The sequence below is a fragment of the Diabrotica virgifera genome, chromosome 1, assembly GCF_917563875.1.
Source record: "Diabrotica virgifera virgifera chromosome 1, PGI_DIABVI_V3a".
NCBI lineage: Eukaryota > Metazoa > Arthropoda > Insecta > Coleoptera > Chrysomelidae > Diabrotica > Diabrotica virgifera.
Window position 1 is genome coordinate 18,547,231 of NC_065443.1, and position 22,786 is coordinate 18,570,016.

The 22,786-nt window shown below is 33.1% G+C and overlaps 1 protein-coding gene across 1 annotated transcript in view; it reads right to left on the reverse strand.

Annotated features, from left to right (window-relative positions):
- The window catches only part of LOC114330277 (carboxypeptidase N subunit 2-like), a 32,291-nt gene extending 9,789 nt beyond the window's left edge, over positions 1-22,502 (reverse strand). Inside the window, exons 1-2 of the mRNA XM_050653638.1 lie at positions 22,369-22,502; positions 11,698-12,316 (exon numbers count right to left, since the gene is read on the reverse strand). Of these exons, the coding sequence (XP_050509595.1) occupies positions 11,698-12,316; positions 22,369-22,502 (753 nt within the window). The remainder of the gene's footprint in view (positions 1-11,697; positions 12,317-22,368) is intronic.
- Positions 22,503-22,786: the final 284 nt, after the last annotated feature.

The following is a 22,786-nucleotide window of genomic DNA, read 5'->3' on the forward strand; positions in this document are numbered from 1 at the left end:
GTAATGATTCGCAAGAAAGCTTTCAGAATGTTAATGAAAGTATTAGCGTAGGAAATTGTTCAAATAGTCACCCTGTACTTTATTGCTCATTTCCATCTATTGTTCTAATTTTATTAAGTCCTCTTTTGTTTCTGAACCGTTAAAAAAATTATAAAACAAAGGATTTTAAAGTACATATTATAAACAATAATTTTTGCTGATAACATCCATTAAAAGTGCCTGGCAACTTAAATTCATTAATATTAAAGAAACTTTTTTTTAAGATTCAAAGGGTTGCTTCGTTAATTTTAGCCTGCAGATTTATACTGCCATTATGGTGAGTTCGGAGACAATTAGTATTTTCCAGGCTTAAGGAAAGTGGCCTAAAAGCAATAATTATTCTTTTATTTTTCTCTTTTTTGCTTAAAACTTTTAACCATATTTTATTTGAAATAATTTGTCGTTCCAACATTAATAACATTTAATGTCTGGTAATTTAGACGAAGGACTTGCAAGATTTTGCATACGAGGGTATTCTTATATTTTAAAAATATCACAAGGAAAAATTCCTGTACTGGCTGTATACCATAAATCACAAAAAATAAAAACCTTATCTTGTAAAAGGTATATTTAAAATCCCCAAAAAGGGCTGTATCACAACAAAACGTTTTTCTGAATCAATATTCTATCATCAGTGTTATCACAGGTTTACATGCTTTAAACCACCAAAATATACGGGTAAAAACCCTTAAATTGATTTGAAACAACTCCTGTTGTTGTCATCTAAACTCTGCCATGTAAGGTTCTACCTACAATTTCCCAACCAATATGGTTGATGTCATGTGATGCCATGGGTTAATCTGGAAATATTTTTAACATCCTTTAAAATTGGATAATATAATGTAACCCCAACTGTTTAAAATCCATTTAAGTGTTTTTACCCGTACATTTTTTTGACTAAGGCACATCAAAGAAACATGAAAGGTAAATTATGTTTCATGGAAATAAACCACTGCTAAACAAATATATGTCCGGCCATTTATGAAACTCTCCGAAAATAAAAATGTGTCATGAGCATGAATCACACTCGTTTCATTGGTAGGCGGATTTTGAGATTTGTTTAGCAGTGTTTTCTTTTCATGAAACATGTTTTTCGTTTCATGTTTCATGTTTTTCGTTTCGTGTTTCTTTGGTGTGCGGCTTGGCTTAAAGCAGGTAAACCTGTGATAACACTTATGAGGGAAATTAAACTTCTTGTAATTAGACATATTTTTTCTTATAATATTCCTTTTTGTTTGTAGCATTATGTAGCTCCGATGATGACAATTTTGACGAAAGCGCTTAGCTAAGAAAATAAATACTGTTTACAAACTTTAATATACAATTTTTTCACTTTCTTGATTAAAGTCTTGGCAACAATGAGCGCTGTGAGGTGTCAGTTGATTTTTTTCATTGGAAATGTTGTCATTTTTGATGTAATATTCAGAACTTTTCTTATCTTAGCTTCGTTTTTATTATTTAGAGCCTATTAAAAATTTTGTCTTGAAGGCAAAATTAAATTAACTCGTCAAAATTTTCTTTCATTAATTGATTAGGCTTTCGCAGTAATTTCATAGAACCTTGACGAGGCTTATCAAGATATAACATTAGTCAATTTACTTCCACTTTCGGTGATAACATTTTATCCTTTCCTAGTAAAAAACGTTATTATAATCCACTTAATATTATCACAATCGCTAACCGACGAGAGTGTTAGTCTTTAAAAAAAATATTTTGTATCACAAATCAATAATGCTCTGCAATAATTAATCTTTTTCTTAAGGTGCTTAATTATTTCAAATCTGTTGCTCTAAAAAACTGCTAGACGAGCAATTAAGCCATTCTAAGATTGTGCAGCCGTGACATTGTCACCTTTAACGCTATACTCTCCTAAGGTCTTTCCTGCATAAGATTTTGCAGAACCTGGTATTTTTTCCTCTCATCACGTGGTGGCTAAAAGGTATTTTAGTCTTCGTATCTTTATTTCATTATTTAGTTATACGTTTCTTTCTCTCACTTCTTTATGAATTGCTTCTTTCTCAATTGTTCTTGGTCTATCTCGTTTTCTCTTGCCTTCTGATTGGAATTTTAGTATTTCCTTTGGCATTTGATGTTTACACACTCTTTCTACATATCCGAACCATATAAGTTGTTTTTTTTTGACATGTCATCTGAGATTGTTCGTCTGGTTCCCATTACATCTTTAATGTTTTCGTTGTTAATCCTTTCTCTTTTGTATCTTCCTGCCAATCTTCTCCAAAAATCACAGTTTTATATTTGTTTTATATAGGGTGTCCCAAAAGTAGCGTAACGGTCGAATATTTCGCGAACTAAACATCGGATCGAAAAACTGAAAAATACGTGTTTAATCATTTTCAAAAATCTATCCAATGACACCAAACACCAATCCCCACTACACCCCCTGGAGGTGGGGTGGGGGGTAACTTTAAAATCTCAAATGGAAACCCTCAGTTTTTCTTGCAAATTTGGATTCGTTACGTAAAAGTAGGCAACTTTTATTCAAGCCATTTTTTCGAACTGTGGATAGATGTCGCTATAATTGGGAAATACGATTTATCCTGATACCATAGGTAAATTATAGAAACGGTCTAATATCTCACGAAATACACTTCCAAATGAGAAACCAAAAAACAGATTTTTAATATTTTTCGAAACCCTATCGAATAACACCAAATATGGCCCTCCAACCCACCCCCTGGAGGTGGGGTGGGGGGTAACTTTAAAATCTTAAATAGCAACCCCCACTTTTTATTGCAGAGTCGGATTCGTCATAAAAAATTAAGCAACATTTATTCGAAAGATTTTTCTTAATTTTTGATAGATGGCGCTAATAAATCGTATTTTTCCAATTAAAGCGCCATTTATTAACAGTTCTAAAAAATGTTTCGAATAAATGTTGCTTAATTTTTCATGACGGATCCGAATCTGTAATAAAAAGTTACTTTAAAAAGTCTATTTAAGATTTTAAAGTTACCCCCCACCCCACCTCCAGGCGGTAGGTTGGAGGGTCACGTTTGATGTTATTCGAAAGGTTTTCGAAAAAGACTAAAAATCTGTTTTTTAGTTTCTTATTTGGAAGTGCATTTCGTGAGATACTAGACCGTTTCTATAATTTACCTATGGTATCAGGATAAATCGTTTTTCCCAATTATAGCGCCATCTATCCACAGTTCGAGAAAATGTCTTGAATAAAAGCTGCTTACTTTTACGTAACGAATTAAAATCTGCAAGAAAAACTGGGCGTTTCCATTTAAGATTTTAAAGTTACCCCCCACCCCACCCCCAGGGGGTGTAGTGGGGGTTGGTGTTTGGTGTCATTGGATAGATTTTTAAAAATGATTGAACACTTATTTTTCAGTTTTTCGAACCGATGTTTAGTTCGCGAAATATTCGACCGTTCCACTACTTTTGGGACAATTTGTATATTGATACTTTCCACTATAGTCTCAAATATCCACTTTTATTTTTTTGTGCGATGAAAAGAAAAGAGCGTTGTTTCTTCTAGACAATGTACCTACTCACACGAGCATTATCACAATGGAAAAACTCATGAGTTGCACTTCGAATGGCTTTTTTATGCGGGTTATTCTCTTGGTTTTCCACCTTCGATTATTATGTGTTCCCAAATCTGAAGAGTTACCTAGCTCGTAAATAAAAAATTCAGATTAAGCTCCTTTAATCGTATTTTTGGGACGCATAAATAAGTTGGAAAATAACTGGAATCGTAACATTGAGCTAAAATGAGACTATATCGATTAAAAAAGTTTCTAGAAAAACATGTTTTTCGTTTTAATGTGGGTTACTTATCATAACATCTAGTAATTTGCCATAGTTAACAAAAATATAAATAAAATCGAAGTTCAACAACCTCTCTATTAAGTGATTTTAAAACAACTTTATACCATGAAACTACCGAAAGTCAATCATTGAGATTGCCATTTTTCCTGGAACTTTAATTAAATGAAGGCAATAATGATCGTTGGAATAAATTAACTTTTAAAACAAGTTTGAAACGAACCTATAATTAGTTTTTGAGTACTTGAATGGGATTCCATTTATAGCGGCAAATTAATTTTTTCCAAATTTGTAATAGAGGTACACCTACTTTACAATAAAGTTTTCTTCATTTCGCGCCTTTTAACTGATAGACACGTAAGGGTTTTGGTAAAGTTTTGAGACGGAAAAATTTTGTGGATCTGGATATATTACGATAATGATTTAAGTTTTCCTTTTGAGTGAAGTTGATGATAGCATAGAAGAGGCCAGAACAAAATACATGGTCGTTTCACAACAAGAACGACGACGAATAAGTCGAAATGTTACTATAAACAATCATAACTTCAAACTGGTAGAATTTAAATGTCAAAGAGCACCAATGAGAATAAAGTAGAACAAGAAGTTGAAATGTGAATACTGGCAGAAAATAGATCTTTCTTTGCAATGCAATATTTAATGAAGATAAAACTTCTCTCACGTAGTGCACAAATCTAATGACAATCTCTTTATAAAACCATGCGTTTTAGCAAAGATCAGATGGGAGAAGGTCTGTAGGATGGCCTAGAAAAAGGCGGAAAGATGTTGTCAGAGAGGATCTGGAGGAAATAGGAGTGAGACAATGGAAATAATGGCACAGGACTGACAAACATGAAAGGCAATAGTAAACGCGGCTAAGACTAACAAAGAGTTATAATGCCATTGATAATGACGACGATGATGATGATGATACCACTATGATTTTTTATCCGCTCAACTCTTGCAGATGGTCAAGTAAGGGTGGCTCACGATTATGAAGACTATATTGAGATATGTTTCGAACATTAATTGAAGAGTACGCTATATGAGGTCTATGGTTGATAATCCTTAGAATTTTCAGATCATATTCCACTTTTTCTTATAATATCTAAGCTTGGGTCTTTCTTTTCGCGATTGTTCTTCCTAGCTACTCTTTTTCTGACTCAATCCCATCAGCACCATAACATTTATTCTAATTTTAGGTTAAATATAATATAAGTAATTATGGTTTAGTGCCATATAAAATGTGAATTAAAATGTTCTCATTACAATCAATTGTCGTGTAATCCTATATAAATACAAACATCTTTACAATTTCTTTAAGTTCTTGGTATTTTTCATTACCTCTTCATTCATCTATTGTATTTTTTAGAGTTCGTCTATTTTCATAACATGTGTCTATATAGCTACACATATAGACCTGTATCCCGCGTACCAAAAAAAGTTGATTAATAGCAAGCTGAAAATTTGTTAATAGCTTAACGGTGTCTATTCGGACAAACTTTGATGTATGGGAACACTGGAACAGGGGAAGTTTTAATTGTGGAACAGGTTAAAAATTTGGAACGTCAGACTACGAAAACGTTCAATGTATTTTGTCGGACAGGACTTTCAATTGATTTGTTACCATTTCAGTAAACTCTCATGCAAAAATCAGACTGGTGTTTATCACCAACTGGGCATTTTAATGAGTGGAACACGAGGAACATGTCAAATGACAGGAATCATGTTGGTTAGTAATAACAGTCTGATTTTTGCATGAGAGTTTAATGAAAGAGTAACAAATCAATTGGATGTTCTGTCTGACACAATACATGGGACGTTTTCGTAATCTGACATTCTAAATTTTTAAACTGTTGCACAATTAAAACTTCCCCTGTTGTTGCAGTGTTCCCGTACATCAAAGTTTGTCCGACTTGACATGGTTAAGCTATTAACACATTTTCAGCTTGCTATTAATTAACTTTTTTTGGTACGCGGGATCCAGGTCTAATACACCCAAAATCCCAATAGAGAAAGAAGTCATCAATGCAATACAAAAATAAATTGAAAGAAAACAAAGCTTCTGAGCTTTTAAAACAGCGCAAAAAGTCTGAATTGTTGTATGAGTAGGCTAGTGAAACTGATTTGGATGCAGGTAAAACTACCAGAGGACTGGAACGTACAATAATTGTACCTATTCACAAGAAACGTAATTGGATATTCATCATTTGTTTGTGAATTTTAGATGTTGGTATGATTTTATTCCAAGTAGCTGTAGTACAGTTTCTTATATTTGATATTCAATTCTATTTTTTTCTTTTTTATGTATACTTTTCATTGAAGCCTGACATCTATATTCATTCTCAGATATTTTGCTGTATTGTCATATGGGATATTAGTATCAAAATAAACGAGCATGAAACACACATTAAAAACAGAGACTTCGACAAATCTTATATATGCAAGGATGCCTGAGACAATGAACAAAGTGCACAATAGTAAGACACATCAAATGTACAGTGGAGATGACAAATAAGGAAGGAATGGAGCAGGATTTTATATAAATAAAAAACTGACAAACAACAAATTAAAGTTTAATCCGATAGACGGGAGGATGGCCACACTGAGACCAAAGATGGAAAAACACTACATAACATTAATAAATATATATGCTACAACTGAAACATCTGATCCGATAGAAAAAGATGAATTCTATGAAAACTTAAATAAAGCATGCGACGATATACCAAAAAAAGACATGCTACTAATACTGGGAGACGCAAACGCACAACTAGGGAAAGAAGGATAACTCAACGACCTAATCGGAAACGGAAAAGGAACGATACACGAAAAAACAAATGATAATGGTCACATAATCTGTCAACTCGCAGTAACTAAAAACGACCTTCCTATCGACAAAATTTGAGCATTCAAGAATACATAAGACAACCTGGAGGCACCCGTCTGGTAGTGAAAATCAAATCGATCACGTCTGAGCAACCAAAGACTTAGTACAAAAAACATTGGACACACGATCTTACAGAGGAGCAAATGCGGATACGGACCACTGGTACTAAAAAAATGAGCGCTCTCAAACGGAAAAAAGATATCAATCTAAAACAAACTCTAATAAATGGAACCTAGGAGCATTAGAAGAGACTGAAACAAGAGAAAAATTCGAACAATAGATAAATGAAAAAATATCCAACCTTAATAGTCAAATAACAAATATAAACGAAAGATAGCAAGAAATAAAAAGCAAAATAAATGAAAAAACAAACGAAGTAATAGGAAAGAAAGAAACAACAAAAGAAATAAAAACTGGTACGATCAAGACTGCGAAACAGACAGAACTTTAAAAAACTCAGCCAGAATGACATGGATCAACAACCCGTCAGAACAAAATAGGGAAGAATACAAAATAGCGAGAAACAAAGCCAACGCACCAGAAAAAAAGAAGAAAAATGACTGGTTAAATGAAAAGCTGGAGGATATTGAACAAGACAGGAAAAATCATAAAATATCACAATTTTACAAAAAAGTCAGAGCAACAAAAAATAACACCAGCATTAAAACAAGAGGACTAAAAAACCAAAAAGGAGAAACTGTTTTTGAAGACAAACAGATCAGTAGAATATGGGAAGAATATTTAAAAAAAATGCTATTCACTACGGAGGAAGCACACCGCGATGAAGAAGTAAGACCAATAATACAAGGTAATGACGAAGTAGAAATTCTCACAGAAGAAGAGGTACTAAAAGAAATTAAAAACCTCCAAAACGGAAAAGCAGCAGTAGAAGATGAAATAGCAGTGGAATTATTAAAATACGGAGGAAGAGAATTACATAAAGAAATAAACCAGCTAATACAACAAATATGGACACAAAACAGAATACCAGATGAGTGGAACAGAGGTATAATAGTAACTGTATATAAAAAAAGAGATCGGGAGGAGTGCGAGAATTACAGAGCAATAACTTTATTGAACACCGCATATAAAATTCTAGCAAACATCCAGTGGCGTAGCGTAGTGGAAGCGGCAGGGGCGGCCCGCCCCGGGCGGCACTTTTTAGGGGGCGGCAAAATTTAACAATAAATAATAAAAATATTTTGTAAATATTTGAACCACTTTATATTTTTATCGCAACTGCAAATTCGGACCGATTAAAAGGAGCACGGAATTTTTCCTTACTTATTTTGTGACGAATTCGGGGAATTCCTTTTCTTTGAATGATATTTATTCCCCGTTTATGACTAACAATCAGCACAACTTTTTTTCGGCACTTTAGAACGTTGCTAGTCTTTTTTTTTCTCATCCACACATCGTTGGGAAGTTCTGATAGCAGCTACAGGCAAAAGAAGGATTCAAGACACGCGGTGGAGTGCAAGAGGCTATGCCGTAAATGTGACATGGCATCATTACAAAGACATTCTCGTTACTTTGGAAAAACTGACAGAGGCAGGTGAAAGCTTAAACACTAGAATAGATGCAGGTGCTTTACTAGTTTCGATGTAATCATTTTCCTTTCATTGTTTTTTGGGCCTGTGGCAACCGGTGCTACATGAAGTGAATGATACAAAAATATTTACAAACAAGGGGACTTGACATAAGATTGTGCGCTCAGAAAGTAAATGCTTTGCAGATGATATTGACAGAGAAAAGAGAGGAATGGGCAAATGGCGCTGTAGGTTATGCAAAAATATGTGTGAAGAACTTGGAGTTTCCATAAAACCTCGGAGGCGCATAACAAGAAAGCATATTTTCGATGACGGAAAAATGAACGAAAGCTGTTTTTTTCGTTAGATAGAGTTACTGTAGAAGTTCGTGAGAATTTTCAACAGCAACAACACTGAATGTAATCTAGGCTACGCATCTGACGAAATTGACGAGCAGGGTTTCAAGCTGGAGAAACTTCGACTGCGGACTTTCGTTGCTACTACAGGCAACGAAACTGATTAATGCAGACTCACTTGAATTATTTAAATTTATTGTTAAATCCAAGCTGGAAGATACTCTGCCGAATATTTTAATAAAGTCCGAATATTTTTCATAGTTGCTATAAGCAATGCCAGCTGTGAAAGGAGTTTTCCAACATTGAAAATGATTAAAAATCATTTAAGATCGACAATGAGTACTCTAAGACTAACTAATTTGGCTATTTTGTTTATTGAGCAAGAGGTGTGTGATTGTGCAATAAAAGATGTTGCTCTTAAAAAAAGTATACGTATAATTTTTTTAAATGAAGACGGAAGTTTTGTTTTTAATTCTAACAAAAATACTCATATTACTTTTCACTAAAAATAAAATATAACATTACAGTATCGTTCTAGTTCTAATTAAAAATTTATTTTATTTAATTTTTTCGATCATCAAGGTGTACCTAATCTTACATAAGTGATAGGTACAGCTGGTTCCTAAAAAAACTGATACGACTCTTAAAGTGTATTTTGTAGAAAATTGAGCAGTGTATTTTGTTTGAAGGATAAAAATACTTATTATTTACATAATGTCACTGTCACTGCTAAATCTTAAAATTTGTTAGATAATTTATTCTGTTCAACCTCAAAAAATGGCTTCACATGCTAGCAAAGGACTAAAAGCAAGAATTGTAACGAAATTAGAAGATGTTTGGTCACTATCTGCAGTAGCGAACCATTTTAACGTAAGCAAAACAATAGTTTTTAATATTAATAAAATATGGAAAGAACAAGAAACTCTCTAAAGAAAGCAAGGATCTGGAAGAACAAAAATATCTACCGCTCATAAAGATCATACGCTTTTGAAGAGATTAGAAGAGAATCCTTTTGAACATGCGAAAACTGCAAGAATCATGTCACAGTTTCCGGGAAGAAAGACAACAACTTGGGGCAGAATTAAAGCATCGCATCTTAGGTACCGAACTGCAGCAAAAATTACTTGTTTATGAATAATTATTACAATTTTTTGTTTTTTTTTACTTAATAATTATTACAATTTTGAATTAACATATTATGTAATTAGTTGTTTGTTGTTTGTTTGTTTATTTTATTATTTGTCTGTCATAATAAATATAATATAATGTCAGAAAAATCAAATACACTGCTCAAAATGATCAAATCTTACTAAGAGTCGTATCAGTTTTTTTAGGAACCAGCTGTACCTAAGTTATATCAATATATCTAATTGGTTAAAGTAAAATAATTTTTGTATTAATAAACGTGATTGTAAAACTTAAATAAACTTTTTGTTTAAAATCCAACCTGTATAATGCAAAATAATGATGACTGTTCTTGCCGAAAAGTTCTCTATAATGTAATACAATAAATTAAAATACCTAAATAAGAAGGCGGCAAAATTGTCTTCCGCCCCGGGCGGCCGACACTCACGCTACGCCACTGCAAACATCATAAACATGAGACTTAAAGTATGCGCTGAACGAATATTAGGAGAATACCAAATATTAGGTTCAGACCGGGAAGATCGACAATTAACTCCATACATACAGTGGAGCAAATAATCCAAAAATCGAGAGAATACAACAGACAAATACACCTAATATTCATAGATTTCAAAAGCGCTTTTGACACAATTAATCGACCGAAAATTATGGAGGATCTAGAGAATCTTGGAATCCCAGAAAAATTAAGACATGTGCTAACAGTGAGCCTAAAGAACACCACAGCAAAGATCAGCTTCAACGGAACAACTTCTAACGAAATCAATATAAACAAAGGCGTGAAACAAGGTAACACTATCTCACCGACACTATTTAACCTGATGTTGGAAGTAATAATAAGGAGGACAAACTTTGCAAACAAAAACATTATTACAGATCAACTTCAACTAGTAGCATATGCAGACGATCTAGTCATAAAAGCGAAGAAGAAGATGACACTTACAAAAGCCGTTGAAAAATTAAATAGGGAAGCGAAGAGAATAGGGCTACAGATAAACCAGCACAAAACAAAATACATGACGCTAGGGAAGGACGACACAACAAATCAGGAATATCTAATAACACAGAACCATAAATTTGAAACTGTATCCACCTTTAGCTACCTGGGAGCAACAATAGGGAAAACTGGAAAAGAGAGAACTGAAATGAATAGAAATCTGCTGAGAAGCAAGACCCTGAGCAAGAGAACCAAGATAAACCTATATAAGACCTTAATAAGTCCTGTTGTTACATATGGGATGAAAACAACAACGATTAACAAGAAAGAAGAAGATAGTCTTCTGAAATTTGAAAGAAAAATAATGAGAACAATACTGGGCCACAATGTAACAAGAGAGGGAGAAATACGAATGAAAACAAATGCCGAAATTGAATTAAAGATAGAAAACATAGTCAGATACATAAAATCGCTTCGTTTAGAATGGATAGGACATATACAGAGACGCCCACAATAAGATATGTTGAGAAGGATAACTAACTGGACACAACTAGAGTCCAGGTATAGAGGAAGACCCAGAAGAAGAGGGCTGGATGATGTAGAAGAAGACATAAGAGCAATGCATGTGAAAGACTGGAAAGTTCAGTGCAAGGACAAGAAGAAATGGAAAAAAGTCACGAGAACAGCAAAGACACACAGCAAGCTATAAAATGACGGAGGACTAATCCACCTCACCCAAGAATAGGATTTTAAACGCCATGACGTTAGCTATAATCCCAAGGGATTTTGATGCTTAATGAATGAATGGATGAATAAAAATAATACACTGAGAATTTTCAAGTAAATGCATGGCTATTTGCCTACAAGATCGAGGTCAATGTAGTCACCCCTTAAGTTTGGAAAATTGTGGGTTAATCCTATACAAACATAACATACTTATACATGCTGTAAGAAAACAGTGTCAGAATCTTTTTAAAATATTTTCCCCTAAAAATAAAAGAAAAATCTTACCGATATATCTTTGAACACTTCTGGATTAAGTTCTTCAGTAAACTTGTTCTCACTTAATTTTAAAATATGCAGCTTCACTAATTTTAAGAATATCCTTGGTTCCAAATCACTGATTAAATTATTTTTTAAGGTCAACATTCTCAATTCCGTTAGATGTTTAAACACTCCCACCGACAGTCGTTCGATCCGATTAAAATCCAAATTTAATTCCACTAAATTCACTAACCCCCGAAAGTTATGATCGTACACGGCACTGATGTTATTATGACTTAAATCTAGAAGGCGTATCGTAGGTACTCCCCAGAATGGATGAACTCCGATTTGATGGATGTTTGATCGTTTAATGCTAATCTCCTCCAAACGTTTAAATTGTTGGAAAATGGGGCTGATTGACAAGGTATTGGGATTATCCTTTGGAGCTGATATCTCGAGAACCTCCATGCCGAGGTCGATTTCGGAGACTGGAAGAGGGTCCCGCATGCCTCCCTTGACGCACGATACTTTTCTTTGGCCCTTTTCTGATTGTCTACAGTAGCAGGACTCGGGGCAGAGCGATTCAGTTGAACATAACCACAAAATTATTAGGCTCGGTGATATGAGGTGCCAGGATACGAGCATCCTGCAACAAGAGAAATAAAAATTAATATTATATCTAAAAAACATTATTACATCTAACAAAAATCCAGATTATAATTCTACTATACATTGATGAGCGCTATGATAACCGACAAAATAACGCAAAAGATGGAAAACATTAAGTTGTGAGATAAAAAGATATGAAACTGGTGGAGGTGGGAGATTTAGCGATAAAAACCTATAACCTTACATTCTATTTATTGTTTGTCACCTTTAGACGTATCAGAGGAGTATGTCAACTAAAACTGTCACTGTGACAGTGGCTGTTGCCAAACTCGTCCGATACGACTAAAAGTGGGAAACAATAAGTAGAATGTAAATTTATATAAAGTTTTATCGCGAAATCTCCCACCTCCACTAGTTTCATTTCGTGGTATCTCACAATTTAATTAGGCTATTAATTATGTATTTTAGAAAGGAACTACAAAGTTAACGGGGTTTTATTGTTTCATATAGTCAATGGCTTCTTAATATGAAAAAACCGCCGAGTGCTATCATTTAAAGAGGTGCGTTTTTGAGAAAGGGGTGAATTAGTCCCTAGGCACAGGGCGAATTAGGGGGAGCTCTGTGCACTTTTGGTGCAAACACATCTACAGGAAAATTGTTCCAGGTTAAATCTACTATTGAAATATTACATTTTAAAGTGAAAAATATTTTTTTTTACAAAAACATATTCAAAAGAATATCAAGAAAAAACACAAAAGAAAGCAGCTTTGTTTTTTGTCCATAACATTTTTCTGCGGGGATACAGTTATAGGTATTGCTTCACAGAAAAAAGCTTCAGTCTTTCCTCTTTAAAATGACGTTTGGTAGAAGTCTCTACGATTTTTATTTTCCAAAATATGATTTTTTAAAATTCGCCACTCACAGCGATTTTGCGACATTTTCCTTGTTACTTCCCAAACATTGTTTTGTAACTTTTTTCTACGCAGTTTTAGGTATATACAATGTCACATTTCCTATCAAGAAAAATCAATTACTTTTAAAGTGGTCTATTGTAGAACGCTGTGTGGCTATTTTTAAGCAAGATATGGTTTTTCAAAGTTTTATACTTTTAAGAGGATGGGTACGTATTTTCGGCTGCAATGCTATTCAAATTGGGGATTCATTTTTTTCGAATCCTGAGAAAACTAATAAGTATTTTTGAAAAATTTAAACTCAGAATGAAAGATTACGTTATTAGCGAGGGTCGAGAGTCCCTGATAACTTATATAATGTTTATTTTAATAAGTTACAGGGGTGAAAAACTAAGAGAAAATTTAGGGGGTTTTTTAATTTCAAATATCTGATTCAAAATAAACTTTTTATTTATTCTAAGGGACTTTCGGTCCTCGGCAATAATTTAGTCTCTCATTCTGCGTTTTAATTTTTCAAAAATATTTATTGGTTTTTTCAAGATTTGAAAAAAATGAACACAATATCCGTGGTAATATTTTCCAAATCTGTCTTTATCTTACAACGCACTCAGTCGAATAGAATATTGTCAGCATATTGTCAGTCAGACAGTGTCAATCAGTGACAATTTTAAATATTTGACATGGCATCGGGAATATTTTGAGTTGTTGATTAAATATTATTGATATATAGTGAATTTGATAAATAATTGATTTAAGACGTGAAGTGAAATATCCAAACAGAGAATACATCACGATAATATATTCTGTGATCCAAGTATTTTGTTACTAAGGATGTTCAAAATTATAAGCGTTCCATAGTAACAGTATATTATTAAAAAATCACTTTAACACTTTTCCTCTTTTCTCGATTGAGTATTAGTTTTTGTTGTACATATAAATTATTATAATCACTGAATACATAGTTAGTGAAAAAATTATCACATTTACTAACTGAATTAATAATTTGCATTTATACAAATAACAGTTATACAAGAACATTCAAAAGCCATCTTTTAAGTTAATGATGACATTTTCAAGTAGAATGACATTCTAGTAATGTTTACATATCCATACCAGTGTGAATTTTACTACACGTAATTTGCCGTGTAAAGACAGAAAAAGTAGGGATAGCCGTAAAATATTTGCGAATTATGTAACCATGGCCTTAATGTTTTTTGATATATTTTACATTTATTTTTTTAAGTTTCACTTTTCTTATTGTATATTTAAGTATATACGTTGTGCAATAAAAAAGAAATATTATTTTTAATACGCTTATTTTTAAGCAAGATAATAATATGCTTTTTCAAAATGTGACATATACACGTGCAAGTCCCACTAAGTTGGAACCATATGGAAAACTTGTTTATTATTAACTTTTTGAAGAAAATGTATTCTTTATAAAATGCTCTGCATAGTTTAAAACGTAAGATACAATCATCAGATATATAACTTTATCAATACTGTACGAGGTATGTTAAAAAATATGAATTTCTCTCAAGAGTAAAGTACCCTTAATATTTCACAATATCGAAAAGTGTTATTAAGAAAAGCTATTTGGAATTAAAAATTATGTTATAATATGCAATTATATTCTTCTAGTTGAAAAAAATAAAAAAAATTTAAATTTTTCTTAAATTACGGAGACCCTTGGATATACTACGTATATCTTGTTTAAAATGGTCCTAGAATTTTTTGCAATACACCATTTTGAAATAAAGAAAATATGTTATTTTTTCAATGTATATACCTAAATATACAAGAAAAAGAGTCATAATGAAAAATTCAAAAAATAATCATAAAAAATATCAAAAATCCTTAAATGTATAAAACTTTGCAAAACACAACTTGCTTAAAAATAGTCGTACAACCTTATACAATAGACCATTTTAAAGGTAATTGACTTCTATTTCTACTAAATGTACCATTGTATATACCTAGAAATGCGTAGAAAAAAGTTAAAAAACAGTGTTTGCGAAATAATGGGGAAAATGGCCCAAAAATGCTGTGAGCGGCAAACTTTGAAAAACCCTGTTTCGGAAATTATAAATCCTCAAAACTTCTGCCAAACGTCATTTTAAAGAGGAAGGATGGAGGTTATTTTTCGCTGAAGCAATACCTATACCTATGTCCCTGTGGAAAACAGTTACGAGGCAAAAAACAAAATTCATAAACATTGAATAAATTGGAAGTAGATACGATAAAATAGGAGATTGTCACAAAAAATTTAGTGAAATGGCTGTAGAAGGCAACCTTAAATACGCAGTTTGGTTTCGTTTCGATTTAGAGAATTCATGTAGCCCCACGGCAGACGTCTGAAGAGACAGAAACAGCTGTCTTTGGATGGTTGGCCATCCCTGAGTCGAAAAGAAACATAAACTGTCTTTCACTTTTACCTTTACTCAGATTTTGAGTACCTACTTCGAACAATCTTTCGGACCTTTTCCTAAACGAGTAAGGAGGAATATCACTGCATATTGTAGAGTCCTCTTCGCTTTGTTTATTGGTCGCCTGTTGTCTTATAATTTTATAAGTCTCTGTCTAAGTCAGAGATTAAGGATGTTACCAGAAACGGTTCCACGAAAAGTTTCAGATTTAAATTATTATTTATTATTTTTAGTAAAGAATTTTGCATCTGGGAGATTTCATCTTTTCTTTACAAAGTTTAAACTATTCTAATAATAATAATTCTAATATGTTAATAATACTACATAAAAATTTTGATCAAGTGTTTTATGGAGCACTGCGGTTGATGTATTGGAATACGAATTATTTAAACATATCGTTAAGAATTAATTTGTTTTTATATTTCAGAATAATGTATCCATTCTGATATTTACACCATTTAAATATTAAACGAGCAGGTTGTTTCTATTTTGCATAACAATCTGATCTCGGAATCTAAATTTAAATCACCAAGTGAGAAAGAAGTCCCATGCAATTAACGGAACTGCTAAAATGCCGGACATTTACTTTCCATTAGCGAACTCTCTTTTTATATAATTATCACGAACCCTTTTTTGTTTAAGAGCTCTTATCCGAGCATCTCATCCCATGATAATGTTTGTGGTTACATGCAACTCTCCCTAATTCGCTGCTTAACAAACATATATACAGAACTAGGTAACTCCATTTGTGGTCCCCGGGGTCTAAATTTTCAACTTGTGCAAGGTGTTTTTGCCTCTATACGTTCGAGAGATAAAAAAGTGTATTTATAGCCGTTGGTGCATGTTGAGGAAACAAAAAATGCAAGCTATTTATGATATTAACCAAAGGCATGTTTGATAATTACAGAGATTTGCATTTATTTTATCTATAAAATAAAAAAGTCTTTGATTTTGGTCTTAGTGGGGGACTTATGACATTAAATTGTTTACATAAAGATGTTGTATTTTGTATGCATTCCCTAACAACACAAAACATTTCAGGAATTTACTATCAACGTTCTATTAATGTTTGAATGTCCTGGACATTCAAGGAACATTCGGTGAGCATCTGATTAAATTATTGGTGGAATGTTACCATAAGACATTCTATGAACATACTACCAATGTACTATATTTTAAGTGATACCATTTACTATTCAATTTGCGTTCATTTTCAAATTTACCGCGCGTTTATCTATGTATTAGGCAGGCAATCCAAACCACGTGACTTCTAGTTGGCATACAAAAAGTTACAGAGGTTATGTTATGTTTGTAATATTTTTCATTATTTATTGTCGTATTTTGTCAATTTTGGATTCATTTGGATTTCGTTTGCTGTATTTTGTGAACTTTATAAACTTTACCACAATTCAAAGTGATTATTTAAGGAAATTATTATTGGATACTCCAGATGCTGAAGGTAGGGGAAACAATTTTTATTTACTGTTTATGTTTCCCTGATATTTATCAGTATTGATGAATTTTGCGAGCAAATAACATTATTTCTTTTACTGTTTTAGAAATTTATTGAAGCTGAAAATAATTGGGGATTTAGATCCATATACAATTCAGTCAGAATTGGATTTTACAGTAAAGTGTATTCCACCAAATTACTAATATAGATATTTATACATATCTGGTGGAGTCTCACAGTTACTACTCTAAGCAGCAGATAAAAGCATATTAAAGCTTTCAGGTACATAAATATTTTACAGCTGGATTTGTTTTTAAAGTTGGAAGTCACGAGCAACAACTTCATAAGTACCTACAAGAATATTGAGGAAATCCAGCTCCTCGATACTACTGGGCAAACTAGAAAATTGAAGAGGAAAAGGCTTCCTTTTGGACTAGTTTGAGTGATAGGTGATACTGAAAAACAGAGCATAGTGCCTCTGTGCGGCGGGTGTAATTTCCTCACCAAAATAGTCTTATACCTGAGTTTGGAAGGGTATGTCATAATCCGACAGGTATTTTCCTCACCAAAACTGAAATGGTTGTTTCAGGTAGATTTTACTAAAAGGCATTCAAGGAAGTTATTTATCTACTATAAAATTACAGTAGGTACCTATAATAATTAATTAATTAATTTTATAGTATTTTATTTTTAGTCATAATTGGAATTTTGACAAAAATGGCATGTTTAATAGAAAGTAATCTCGGTATTTGAAAATTTTATTTTTTATAAGGTGAAAGTTTTAGAAAGTGAAGAAGTGTTCTGAAGGCAATAAAATAACTTTTAGTGCGAAATTGAATACTATTGGGGCAAATTTTACAATAACTAGAAGTAGTCTACAACATAATCATGAACCAGATCTGCAGAAGATAGATCAAAAAATTGTTTCTAACTCTTGTAAACGTAGAGCTGAAGAGAATATACTGAAAAACCGCCAAAAATCATTCGCCAAGAGCTTGCAGCTAATTTGCCTGAAACAATTACTACGATTGATGTCTGTTACATAAGAAAAAATATATATAATTATCGACGAAAATGATGCCTGGTCGACTTCCTATTCCTTCCAATATTGATGAGGTTCAAAAATTTGTGAAGAGCTGTGCTCAAAAAACAACCAAGGAGGAAAATTTTCCCTTTATAAATTGTGTCAAAAGTAAGATAACTGTATTTAGTTGTGAATGTGAAACAAATATAAGATTTTTAGCAAAATTGAATTTTATACAGAGAGGGGCAAAATTATGGAATATATTCATTTTCTCTAAAATGGACGATTTTGGACAAAAAACCCCGAACCACGTCGATTTTTATTTTTAAATCACAATTTTTTGGTATATCTATATTTCATATTAGTGACGTCATCAATCAAGCAATTAATCAATCAATCAATAATTACATTAATGTTAATATTACTGAATAGAGAATATAACACCCTTTCAAATAAGCTACCACACGACCCCTATTCCCATTTAAAAAAATCATTGATTACGTGATCACGCACAGTTAGATGACGTTACTACTATGAAAATATAGGCCAAAAAATTGTAATTTAAAAATAAAAATCGACCTGTTTCGGGGTTTTTCTCCAAAATCGTCCGTTTTAGAGAAAATTAATTTATTCCATAATTTTGCCCCTCTCGTATATTATATGTATGGCACAATTACCGTACCACATATTATTTGCAATTATTCACTATTCATGGGCCAATTAATGGGCATTACAGTCGGAAAAATGAAAGAATACCCATGAACGAACATATAAAACACGCTGTATTTTCCTGTCACCGTGTCAAAAAGAAAATTGTCCAGTGCAAGTACATGTAACAATAATTATTACATGTACTTGCGCTGGCCAATTTTTTGTGTGACATGGTGACAGGAAAATACAGCGTGTTTTATATGTTCGTTCATGGGTATTCTTTCATTTTTCCTGCTGTATATTTCTTTATTATACTGTTTACTGTCAAACAAAAACAAAACAGAAACTTAAAAAAATCTTTTCTATTTGTTAAAATGAGAAATTTTTAAAGCTCTCGAAATTGAGTTTAATCCTAATAGTAAAGTTTTTGTGGATTTTGAAAAGGCTATATTTATACATAATGCAATCATTCAAATGTGTCCAAACACTGAAATACATTATTGAAGATTTCACCTAAGCACACCATACTTGGTATAGAAAATTCAGTCTCTTGATTTAACATCAGAATGTACAAATGATTCTGAAGTAGGCTCAAACATACTTTTGGCCTTACATTATATAAAACCGGAAGACGTATCAGATTGTTTTGTGTTTGATTTAATGTCATGCAAACTATAAAATGAATTTTCTTTATTACTGCAGTCTGCAAGTAAGCTGAGAAAAATATAACGTACGACTGGTCTATTATTTGACAAATAATGACATTATTTTGAAGTCTATTAAATACGATATAACGCCCAAGGGGGTGTTATAGAAAAATAACGCCCTATCGCCTATTAAATTTAAATAACGGGTTAAAGTTAAATACTGTCAAGTTGACAAATAAAACTCTAAGTAAAACTATGGTTACCACAATTACGTTACGACTATTTCTGGTAAATGTACTTATTCGAAAACTAATTAATTCAAAATTTATTCAAATTTTTTGCATATAAAGAATAATTTAGTAGGACATTAAACGTTGAAGGCATAGGTTAAGATGGTTCGGTCATGTTCAACGTCGAGACGTTAATCACCCAATACGAAGAATAGCTGAAGTGCAGATTCCTGGAAGGAGTAGGAGAGGAAGACCAAAGAAGACCTGGGGGGAGGCGATAAGGCAGGACATGTTGGTAAAGGGGATTAACATTGATATGACCCAAGACAGAATTGTGTGGAGAAATGCAATTAGGGAAGCCGACCCCGCATAGGGATAAGGCAAAGAGAATGATGATGATTAAACGTTGAAGGCATCACGGGTATTATAATAATAAAATAATAACGCTTTCGGTCAACGTATATACCTCGGGCCGAAGGCCCTCGGTCTATACACTATTGACCTCAAGCGTTATTATCCTTATAATACCCTTGGTACCTTAATAACTATAATAAGTTATCAGTCTAATCAAATGACTATAATGGATTTTGTAAAGTGTGTTTCTTACTATAGTAAATAATAAATACTTAATAAGTTATACGTTTTGCACATTATCTATGTTATAAACTATTATTACAACGTAAGGAAATTAATGTCTTTTATTCTGATTTCGGATGCTTTCATAATAATCATTCTTAAATTACATCTATATTTTTTATTTTATTACCTGAGTGAGTTGGCGAGGAAAATACCTACCGGATTAATACGAACCCTTAAACTTGGTGAGGAAAATACCTGTGGGATTATATGGTTCTACTGGTTTGTGAGGAATTTACCTCTGCCCCCTCTGTGTATGTTAGAATAGTGCACGATATTGTTAGATTAGATAAAAGACGCTATGGGGTAAGCTCTTCATTTTAAGGAACAGTAGTAATTTAGGATTAATTAAATTTGCTCATTGGTAATTTATGACCAGATTGTAATTGTAATGTACAATTCAATAAAATGAATCATCATTGTAGTGATGATTATGGAAAAAAATATAAGACAAGATTTTGTGCAATACAAATGTTTATATTTATTTATCAAGGATGTATTATTTGGTATTGCCACATATACCTACTTCTAGTAGGTATATCATCGGTGATGTGACAATACCTCCTATCTGCTTTTTCATGAATTTTGTAGGAGACGAAAAACCATTTTTAGGGTCATCTCTTGTTTTCACATGTAAATTTTGACCTGTTTTGTAGTAAATAGATAGTTGAATTTACTATAAAACATGTCAAAAAATATCATATGAAAATTGGAGGTGACTGTAAAAAAGTTCTTAGTCTCTCTTACAAAACTCATGAAAAAACAAATCGGAGGTATTATGTCACATCAGCGACTATATCCAGTGAATGTATAAAAAATATACTGTGAATGTTCAAAGAACATTCGTAGACATTCATGGAATGTTCCAACAAGACATTCAAGGAATGTTTAAAATGCTGACAGAGGACATTCCTGGGACATTTAGGGGACATTCTTGTGCTTTTGAGGACATTCCAGGAATGTTTTCAATATCCTGTGTGTACATTCTAGGAACATACATGGAATGTTTGGTGTTATTAGGGTTCTTTTGCGTAAGTTCGCTAAATCTTTGCACATTGTCATCATTCGTATTAAAGAAATTAAACCAAAACCTGTGAGCTACACTTAAGTAAATTAAAGTTTCTTCACCACTTCCGCTCTCTATGGTTTTTAACTATGGAGTCTGGCCCTCGCGTTCTACTTCGCGCCGACAGAATCGATAAGTTCCTCTGATCACATGGTCTTCTTGGGAGGACGTCAACATTTCTACGACATCTTCCTGCTCATTGGCTATGAAGAAGTCCTTAGAAAAATAAACTGCAACTACCTACTTCGTCGTTTTGTAGACATTGATAATATGGAGTCTTGGAGTAGAGTACCTTACGTGGGCCTTTTTTTCTTGGGTTCTACTAGGTTATCCAAACTTGTCCACCTCATAATACAAAGCAAGATTACCGGAAGAAGAGGCCCAGGCTGAAGGATAACATCCTGGCTCCGAAATATCCGTGAGTGGTATCAAGAGACCACCGCTAATCTGTTTACAGCTGCTGTAAACAAAGTGTTCTGATGGTAGGTTACGGAATCAATTTAAAAGTTAGTATAAACAATAAAAATAATATATTTATTTATTTTGGGTAAACAAGCGTGCTTCGTTTATTATCTCTTAAGGGTTTGTAAACGAGGATGTGTCTGAATCGTTCGCCTGCTGTGTCGATACTGCCAGACCACGACACTCTTTATGCCATCATGCTTGCGGTTTTACACTATGGCTAAAAAGGCAATAGATTACTAACATCTGCGTTTTAAAAGATGAAAAACTTTCTGTATTTTAAGAAGTTGACATAAAGAGCGTGGCAATCTGGCCTCGGAATCTGTTAGTGTTTCCTTGAAAATAAACATTAATTTTATACAATCTGCTTAGGGATACATTCCCTTAACGGCCCTTGTTAGCACGTGGTTTGTATATTAAATGTTATTTCGTTTTAAGAAACGTGTTTAAAAATTTAGCAAAAATAGTAATTAAAGCGTATCGCTATAAAAGTTATTATTGCCAATATAATCGCCTACGTTCGATAATTGGACAGGATACTGAGAGAAGAAGATCCAAACTGCGTTGTTCTTGTGTAGATTACCTGCGGGTCGATTTCCTGTCCTGTGATCTTGTATGCTGTCTGCAATCATGCCAAAGGTCAGCTACTGGGCCCAGGTATTTCTCAAATGTGGCAGCTAATACCCGGGGAAATGTATTTAGACCGTCATCTTCCATTTTGTCAACACCTCTTACTTGATGGACTGGCGAGAATGGCGGAACACATTAATCGTGGCTTTACAATCCAAGGCAGCGAAAATGGTCTCCTAAAATATTTGGCAGCATCCTAGATCTGGTTGCAATAACTGCTGGACGTCTACATTGCTCAATCCATCGAAGAAAGAACTTTATGGTGAATAGGTGAACTTTTCCGGGTCTCCGGGCTCCGCAAGTCGTGCCATATTTGCTACCTCCGCTCCGTACTCTTGCACAGATTCATGGGAGCCTTGACACACACTTGA